Here is a 9,877-nt window from a genome sequence, read left to right on the forward strand (position 1 = left end):
CTAACTACTTAGGAGGCTGAAGATCTGAGGATTGTGGTTTGAAGCCAGCCTGGACAAGAAAGTCCATGAGACTCTTATCTCCAATCAACCACCAGAAAACAGAAGTGGAACTGTGGCTCAAAGTGGCAAAGTGTTAGCCTGGTGTAATATTTCTAACATTCATGACCAGCCCGTTGTTTTACATTTCTTTGACTTCCAACAGCACATAGGGCAGTATTTTAAAAACCCTCAGAAGGCCGATTTCCTGACCAGCAGACGTGGTGGTTCTTGTGCCTGGTGTCGGGCCTCCCTGCCTCTCAGGAGCAGACTCAATGACCCAGGCACCGGGCTATCCTACTGAGAATGGCCTTCCCAGAAATGGTAGTGGCTATGAGCTGACCTCCTGTGTGTTAGAGCACAAACGTCGGACAGGGGTGGGTTCTGTTGTTCAATTCCCTTTCAAAACAAACCTTCCCATGAGGCACCATAGGAGTCGACCCTACAGTTATGCAAGCTTTGCTTGCGGGGGCTAACTGGAAGGGGTTAACTGCCCACGTCTGCAGCACCGAGTCTCCCTGTGGTCTGTACCTTCACTCTCCACTTCTGAACCCCCTGTGCTGAGGGACCGCCACCGCTCCTTGGCCCGGGCCAGACAGATGTCAAAGAGTTCTGGAAGAAAAACCAGAGAGTGAGTCTCCTATTAGCATCTGTCCCCAGAACCCCAAAGAATACATAACTATTTCCTTCAAACGTAGGAGACTTGAACAACTCCTCCTCACTCAGCCTGCAAGTCCTTTTTATTACTGAGAGACACAGGCACACACAGAGAAAGAATACACATGCAGCCTGGCACGGTCTTCTTGACATAGCCCATCCACAGTTCGGTGCTCTGATTCACTGGGCTGGGCAATGCCTCTCCCAGGATATGAGGGCTCTTTCTCACCTGTGTCTACAGCCAATAGCCCCAGACAGAGTCAGAGCAAATGAGGTGTATCTGGCTGACAGAGGCGGGGCAGGCAGAGGAAGCAGCAGCAGCGTCTGGTTTCCAAGTCCTAATTCTAATTCAATCCTGAACGCTGCAATCCCCAAAGACAACAGCCTCTAAAATCCTAAAACATGTAACTCTCTAAGAAAAACATTTAAAAACTTCTTTGAAGACATGTATATTTTTAAGAGAATTTAGTTTAGAAATGCATAAAAACAACAAAATACTTTAAGGCCACTATATAATGAAGTAGGCAGAAATGTTTTTGTAAGCATACTCAGGAGTCCTAAGGGCGGCCACGTGAGTGTGACACATAGAAGCAGATGAACAATGTTCACACAGAAATCCACTCAGAAGTGAAATGCACAACACACTGAGCTCTGCAATTCAAACACGGAGGCAGACCGCGTGAGCCTTTTGACAAAGATTAAAAATCAAGGTGGGCCCAGAGCTGGTGGGACATGTCTACAATCCTAGCTTCTCAGGAGGGTGAGCTCTGAGGATGCAGCTTCAAAGCCAGCCTAAGCAGGAATATCCATGAGACATTCAGCTCCAATTTACCACCAAAAAGCCAAAAGTGGAGCTGTGGCTCTAGTAACAGACTGCTAGCCGTAAGCAAAAAAGCTAAAGAACAGCACATGGGCCCTGAGTTCAAGCCCCAGTACCCGCACTAGAAGGGCATGCCATGCTTCCTTCTCGGCAGACCTCCTACTCTTGCTACTGAAGTGAGGCAGGGGGAAGGAATGCCCGAGAGAAGCATCAGGTCAGTCTGGGAATCTCTGCCATCTGTAGAATCCGCTTTCCAGCTGCTCTTCTAAATGGTGGCTTGGGAACAGTTCAGTGACCCATGCTTACAAGTCTCATGGCCTCCCGTATATCCGTGTCCTGTGCTGCTTATTTTTTTTTTTTGGTCAGTCATGGGGCTTGAACTCTGGGCCTGCTCAAGACAAGCACTCTATCACTTGAGCCATAGTGCAACTTCCAGTTTTCTGAGTGGTTTATATTAGAGATAAGAGTCTCACAGACTTTCTTACCCTAGCTGGCTTTGAACCATGATTCTCAGATCTCAGTCTCCTGAGTACGTAGGTTTACAGGCATGAGCCACCAGCACGGGCTCCTGTGCTGCTTTTTACTAGACCCAGCACAGGGGGATTCCAGTGCCCAGCTGCCCAGCTCCCAGATGTCCTGGCCACTAGAGACCACGAGCTAATCACTGAGATATGAAGTGAAGCTACCCAAAAATGTTCACTTTATTTTTTTCCTTTAACTTTCAAAAAATGAAGCAGAGTACATCTGCCTTCAGGGCCAACCCCGCTATTTTATTACAGTGTAATGCAAATTCCAGTACACTATTAAAAGCCACTAGGTAAAAATCTTGATGAATGGCCCCGTCTACCTTGCAAAATCTGAGCCAGCCTGCAGTGGCAGGAGGGCATGGTTACAGAATGTAACTTCCTGTCATCATAACACAGAAGCCAAGGGTTCATGGAACAATTGTGGCATCCTGAGCTGGTGGGGGCAGCAGGGAGGACCTCCGTGTGCCCCAGCTTCCAGGAGGTAACCTGTGCTGCTATTTGGTAGGTGGATATAAAGGGCTGTGTGGCCTGTGACCACCAGGGATCTTTGTTCCAAGTGAAGAACTTGACCCTGGGAGGCACAGAGGCGGGTGGTCTCAGGGCAAGGCCAGCCAAAGTGTCAGGGCTAACACCTCACATAGGAGGTGCCTGCTTCACTGGCAAGGCCACTGGCACGTACCACGCCAAGGGTTATTATACCTTCTTCCCACACCCCTAACTCCAATTCAAAGTACCAGCCTGACTTGCACAGAATTGTTTTGTTGCTGTTGTTGTTTTGTGGATTATGGGGCTTGAACTCTGGGCCTGGGCGCTGTGCCTCAGCTCAAGGCTAGCGCTCCACCACTTGAGCCACAGTGCCACTTCCAGTTTTCTGGTGGCTTATTGGAGTTTCATAGCTTTTCCTGCCTGGGCTGGCTTTGAACCGCGATCCTCAGATCTCAGCCTCCTGAGTAGCTAGGATGACAGGCGTGAGCCGCTGGCGCCCAGATAGGAGTAAGTTTTAAAAGTCCTACTAGTTTTAGTTTCACTAAGTTTCCAATTACACAACCACAAACAGGGCAAACTGCGGTGCTCTCGAATCAGAATTCATACTTCAGAATCCTCCAGGTCTGGAATGGGAACCCTGGCTCCTCCCATACTGGGATATAGTATCTAACTCCTCCAGGATGGTAAAGTGTCTCAAGAGGAAAACTAGGTCATCAAGACCTGCCCAGAAGGGTCACACTCAGTGCCACGTAAGAGATAAAAGGAAGGAATGCGAGATGAGACGCAGCACTCAGCAATCAGACCCCCAGATCACTGTCTGAAGCTAGTGCAGAGAGGCGGTGAGGCTGGGGTCAGGGAGGCCCCACAAGGTGCCCAGCGCCTGCCAGGGTGGGCACTGGTGTCAGAGCCAATCGTCAGACAGTGGAGAGGGCTAATCACTCAGACATAGCTTAGAGGAAGGTTCAGACGAATCAGCTGCCCAGCCAGACCCACTAGATAACAGTGCAGCAAAGGCTTTCATTTAAATAAAATCAACCCAGACATCAGTGAGAACCAAAAATTAAGCACAGATGCAGCAGTTCTGCACCTAACAGCCAATTTGCACAGGCAGGGTTGTTGCTCAGAGCCTAGAAATTCTTTAAGAACACAGACCAAAATGAGTACTTAGCCACTTCTGCAGTGGTCACCTGAGGGTGATTTTTAAATCATACTTTCACACCATCCGTGTCATACTTTGTCATGTGTAAAGGCCCTGAAGATAAGTTCTGGCAGGTACGGATTTGGCCAGAAAAGGCGCTTTGAGGCTGCAGACTGCCCAGACCTCCCTTCTCAGATGGCCAATCACCACCTACCCCTCAGCTATGCTACTCAACAAGTCAGAGATAATCAAACCATTGAGATGCAAACAGCAACCTGACTGAAGCCAGAAGGTACAAGCTGTTCTGCCCCAAACTGGAAGGCTTTCACTGGCACAGGAGGGAGAGCAAGAAGGTGGGCCAGCCGGCCCTCAGCTCAGCTTCAGCTGGAAGGAACAGGAGAAAGCAGCTGCTCCCACGCCTGAGCTCCAAGCTCAGTCTGTGAGCTCCCGTGGCCTTGGGACACCCAGATCCCTGCCCAGCACTTGGGCCCAGCAGTCGGGCCCACCTGAGATTCACATGTCTGAGCTTCAGAAGTGAATCGGGGCACAAAGCACACAGTGACTGACAGCATGGGAACCCCAAGCATGACACTCCAGTCCAGTACCACAAGGACATCAGCCCTAGAGTGATATGCCGTCCACCCCGCCCCAGTATGAACAGCAGTCCAGCCACATGCCCCGCCAAGGCTCACCTTCTACAGGACTCTGATGAGGGTTCACGTTGGAGCCCCCAGCCCCACCCCATCCTGCTTTGTTCAGGACATCTGCCCTGGCCTCTCAGCCAAGTGAGACATCACGCACTGTGCACTACCCACCTCCCAACTGCCCTCTTAAAGATGCAGCTTCCTGGCAATGCTGTCTCTAAGGGACCAACAAGGACACAGAGGTTTCCCCTGGGCCTCAGACCTCGCAGGCCACTCACCGTGGGTGATGTTCAACTCATTGCCAATGGCCAAGCTCCAGACTTTGCCTCTCACACTTGGCGGGATTCCCTGCCACCACAGATCTCGAACTTTCCTAGAGCACCACCTGGAGAGAATAGGAACATGGTTTCTGAGTTTGTTCTCTGTGAAGAAAGGCTTGTCATGCCTCATGCCATTAGGGCTGAAAACACAGCAGCCTGGCCCTCAGGGAGCTCGCCATCTGGGCTGTCCCGCAAACCAGCAGGCTAGCCACCTTACAGAACCAAGTACAGAGTGAAGAACAGTAGAGATCACACACAGGACGGACAGGGTCACACCTGTAACTCCAGGGATCTGAGGATCGTGGTTAGAAGCCAGCCCAAGCAGGAAAGTTCATGAGACCCTCCAATTAACCACCAAAAATTCAGAAGTAGAGCTATGGCTCAAGTGGTAGAACACTAGCTTTGAGCAAAGAAGTTCAGGGATAGCACCCAGGCCCTGAGTTCAAGTCCCAGGACCGGTGAGCATGCGCATGTGTATGTATGCGCACACACGCATACACCTGCAGGACTGCAAACAGCTGGATGTGGGCAAGGAGGGTCAGATGGCTCTGCTGAAGAGCGAGAAGTGGAGGGGAGGCCCCCAGGGGTTTTTCAGGGCAGCCCTCAGGGCCAGGAAGGGACAGCCACACACTATATAGTTCATCTCACCCTGAAGGTAGGGCAAACTTACTGAGTACATTCTAATGGCGCCATCGTCCTTCACACTGATCACAATGAACACACCCTGCCAAAAGACTGGCCGAGGGCACAGGCGCCAGCCCCACATGTCCTCCTGAGCCCGGCTCGGCTGTGAGCGGCAGCCCGGAGGCTGTCAGAGTGCATCCTGACCCCACCAGACCTGTGGGTGTGCAGCCGCTTGCTTCTCCTCACCCTCTGAACTCCAGAAGCTAAGCCGGCCCCTCCCTCAATGCTGCAACACGTAGCACCTGGGTAGAGCACAAAGCACCCTGCATCATGCCCGGCACCGGATGGCAGCTATTGCATGTGCCTCCGGACCTCCCCTCCTGGGCAGGGTGGGAAAGAAGGGGCCACACACATCCTGCAAGGTCTGAGAACCTCTGCTTTGATTACAGGGCCTTGTTTCAGAAAAAGCATTCAAGGTTTGCTGGCAGTATCCAGCCTCTGAGGGACACTATCTAGAACAGCAAGCTCTAAGCACAGTGTGTTTCCCCAGCAGAGACCTCAATAGGCTGTCTGGTCCCTTTGTGACACCCTGTGAGTGTAAGGAATCCCCAGCACTGTGCCAAGAGGGACGAGAGTGAGGGACCCTTGCTCCCCACCAGCCTCTCCATGGACCTGGCACTGCTACCTCCACACTGGCCTCTCCTGCTGACCAACAGGAGGAAAATGTAAGGTCCAGCTGGCCCTCAGAAGTGAGGATGCCACAGCTGCAGCAGACCCCACCCTGTGTGCCCCACACTGACCAGGGGGCCACATCAAAGACAGCCCAGAGTCCACCCTCAGAGAGAAGCAGCTGGAGCACACAGCCTCCACACCCCAGGGTGGTCTTCCACAGCTTAGACCAGGGTGGGGACAGGAAAGCCCTTCCTGGGGAGACTGAGCCCTCCAGAACAAAGAGGAGTCAGCAGGGTGAAGTGGTCCAGGACCAGATCGATTGTAGGCACAGGAAACAGGGCGTGCAAATGTCCTGAAACTGAAAAGCAGCAACTCCGGCTGGGGGCCCCCTGGGGCTGCAATCAACGGAGTAGAAAAGGAAGGAGGCGGGACTGCCATCTCACTAAGCTAAGCTAGAGTTTTTATACGGAGAACCACACCAAGCCACTGAAATGGGAAGTAGGGGGCACACAGGTGTGGGTTACGAAGTCAGTACAGGCTACTGAGCAGATGAATGGAAGGAGCCGTCACAGCGGCAGGCACCATGTGGCTGGGCCAAAGCAACTGAGGCCAGTGGCCCACAGCTCAGCAGCGCTGCACAGCCGCAGCTTACATGGTGTCCCAGTTGGGCAGGATCTCATTATTCCACGTAAGCACAGCGTTCCCGATGCTCTCTTCCACTCGGCATCGTTCCTCCAGCTGCTTTTTCCTCCGCTGGGCTTCTTTAAGCTCTAGAAACCACAGCAAAAAAAAAAAAAAAAAAAGAGAGAGAGAAAACATCCATTAACCAGTACCCACTACATTCAAGCCAAAAGATTTCTCTCAAGGGCTGGGACGGTGGCTCAGTGGTAGAGCGCTTGCTTTGCATGCCTGAGGCCCTGGGTTCGATTCCTCAGCACCACATTTACAAAAAGAAAAAAGCCGGAAGTGGCGCTGTAGCTCAAGTGGTAGAGTGCTAGCTGTGAGCTGAAGAGCTGAGGGACAGCGCCCAGGCCCAGAGTTCAGGCCCCACGACCAGACTCCCCCCACCCGCCCCCCCAAAAAAAAGATTTCTCTCAAAAGAGTCAGGCTGCAAACACCAGGAAATCATGTAGAAGCAGAGCAAATGTTAGCTCCCAGGCTCCCTGCACAGCCATGGAAATACCTTCTTTATTCACTTATTTACTTACTTAGTTTGAGACAGGGTCTCGCTATACAGTCCAGGGCTCACACTTGAGCTCTGTAGCCTCAGGCTCCTGAGAGCTGGACTGATAGGCATGCACCACTAAGCCCGGTCCCTCAGGGATTTTAGAATACTAGCTCCATCCATCTGTTAGTGTTTTAATTATATAGTTTATTTTGATTTCATTTTTTGAGTGCTGACCCTGGGACTTGAACTAAGGATCTGGGCATGGTTCCTGAGCTTTTGTGCTCAAAGCTAATGCTCTACCACTTGAGCCATAGCTCTACTTCTGGCTTTTTGGTAATTAACTGGAAACAAAGAGTTCATGGACTTTCCTTCTGGACTGGCTTTGAACCACGATCCTCCTCAGATCTTAGTTTCCTGAAGAGTTAAGATTGCAGCCATAAGCCACCAGTACCCAGCTAGTGTTTTAATCATAACATAGGCACAGAGAAGTATATAAATACTAACATGATCCAATTTACACAAAATAGTGAAGCCCATGAAGCTGTCCCAACCTAAGCAAGGCAGATCTCCAGAAACCCTTCTAGAGGTGTATCTGCTCTACTCTTCCCAAGGTGACCTCTAGGCTAAGCTCATTCCTAACAGTGCCTAATGGCTTGCGCCTCTCTCCTATATAGCAGGAGTACTCAATTTACACACACTAGAGCAAACGCTGCATTCCACATCCCAATTCAACCAACCGCACATGGGAAATATGGGGCGGGGGGGTGGGGGGTGAGACACAGACACACATCACATTTTCTTTTTTTGGGTCCGGTGGTGGGGCTTGAACTCTGGGCCTGGGCGCTGTCCCTCAGCTCTTCAGCTCAAGCCTAGTGCTCTATCACTTGAGCCACAGCGCCACTTCCGGCTTTTTTCTTTTTGCAAATGTGGTGCTGAGAAATCGAACCCAGGGCCTCAGGCATGCAAGGCAAGCGCTCTACCACTGAGCCACCTTCCCAGCCCACACATCACATTTTCTGGTCATTAGTTTCTAAATAATACACAGAACAACCACACCAAGCACTGAGACTATGAGAGGCATTCGGTGATCAGAGACAACTCCAAGTCCATGGAGGATGTGTGGTTCCGACACAAATGTATCTTACACAGGAGACTTGGGCACCAGAGTCCAGGACCCACAGGGGCAATGAATTTCAGTCCATAGACACAAGAGGGACAACTGTATTTCTCTTGTTGTCTTTTTGGTGGTGGTCCTAAGGCTGGAACTCAGGACCTCATGTTCTCGCTTGGCTTTTTTGGTCAAGGGAGACAGTCTACCACTTGAGCCACAGCTGTACTTCCAGCTTTTTGCTAGTTAACTAGAGATGTGTCTCATAGACTTTCCTGTTCAGCCTGGCTTTGAACCATGATTCTCTGATTTAGATATGAACCACCAATGTCCTGCTACATTTTCTTTTTGAGGCAAAATATACATTACATAGAATTAAACTACTTCAGCTAGGCAGTTCATTAAGCATAGTAACATCGCCAAACCACCATCACTACCATCCAGCTCCAGAACCTTCTCATCTTCCACATAACTGAAACCCTGCCCCTCCCCCAGTGCCTGGCAACTCATGATCTATTTTAAAAAAATCTCTGTGAATGTGACGGCTCCAGGGGCTCATCATCAGTCGGATAAGACAGTATTTGTCCTTTTATAACTGGCTTATTTTACTTATGATGATCTCCTCAAAGGCTCACTCCTGGGTAAGTAGTAGGTGTCAAATTTCTTTCCTTAACCTATTATATTTTAAATATCTATAGAGGATTTTAGGTATTATGAGGGCCGAATTCTTTCCTTATAGAGCCCCTATTCTTGTGTGAGCTTTTAGTGTTTCTACCTTGCTACCAGAAACAGGTAGGAGAACATTCTTTTTTTTTTTTTTTTTGAATGGGAAAACCATACATTTTAAAGCATTAAACCAAACACTGGGCAAAGTCGAAGCTCTGTAGCCCCAAAAGCAAAAGACAACAGCTCGAGGCAGAGAGGGATGCTTGCAGTACCTCGTTTTTTGGCCTGCACCACCATTTCTTCATACTGCTGCCTGTGCTTCTGTGCTTCTTCAGCTGGTTTTGCCGGGAGATTGCTTAACAGGAAAGAAAGGGTTTTCCACATTAGAAACATATAGATATAGATACAGATATAGACATAGATATATACATAAATATATATATATATGTAAAAGAGCCTGAGAAAAAAATATCTGAAGCATTATTTATAAAAGGGTGTAGGGGCTGGGAAGGTGGCTCAGTGGTAGAGTGCTTGCCTTGCATGCCTGAGGCCCTGAGTTCGATTCCTCAGCACCACATAAGCAAAAAGAAAAAAGCCGGAAGTGGCGCTCTGGCTCAAGTGGTAGAGCGCTAGCCTTGAGCTGAAGAGCTGAGGGACAGCGCCCAGGCCCAGAGTTCAGGCCCACGACTGGACCAAAAAAAAAAAAAAGGGTGTAAAAGCTAAAGATCACAACCTCAAATTATTTTTTAAATATACAGTTCTTTTATAAACTGAGAAGTACCGTTTTACAAAAGTAAAATGCTTACTTTAAGAACAACTAAATTAACAGGTACTGGTGGCTCATGTCCATAATACCAGTTATTCAAGAGGCTGAGATATGAGAATCACAGTCCGAAGCCAATGTGGGCATGAAAGTCTATGAGATTCCTATTTCCACTACCCAAAATGCCAGAAGTTGAGCTCTGGCTCAAGTGGTAGAGCACTAGCCTTGAGAAAAAAAAAAAAAAAAAA

At 49.6% G+C, this 9,877-nt stretch overlaps 1 protein-coding gene across 4 annotated transcripts in view; it reads right to left on the bottom strand.

The window, feature by feature from the left end:
* Tbc1d14 (TBC1 domain family, member 14) overlaps positions 1-9,877 on the bottom strand; it is a 62,264-nt gene that overhangs the window by 18,726 nt on the left and 33,661 nt on the right. For all 4 annotated transcript variants that reach the window (XM_013023940.1, XM_013023939.1, XM_013023938.1 and 1 more), the window contains 4 exons: positions 9,139-9,221; positions 6,577-6,694; positions 4,587-4,693; positions 568-648 (listed from right to left, as the gene is read on the bottom strand). In XM_013023940.1, the coding sequence (XP_012879394.1) occupies positions 568-648; positions 4,587-4,693; positions 6,577-6,694; positions 9,139-9,221 (389 nt within the window). The remainder of the gene's footprint in view (positions 1-567; positions 649-4,586; positions 4,694-6,576; positions 6,695-9,138; positions 9,222-9,877) is intronic.

This window comes from Dipodomys ordii, unplaced genomic scaffold (genome assembly GCF_000151885.1).
Source record: "Dipodomys ordii isolate 6190 unplaced genomic scaffold, Dord_2.0 Scaffold71, whole genome shotgun sequence".
In the NCBI taxonomy this organism is placed as follows: domain Eukaryota; kingdom Metazoa; phylum Chordata; class Mammalia; order Rodentia; family Heteromyidae; genus Dipodomys; species Dipodomys ordii.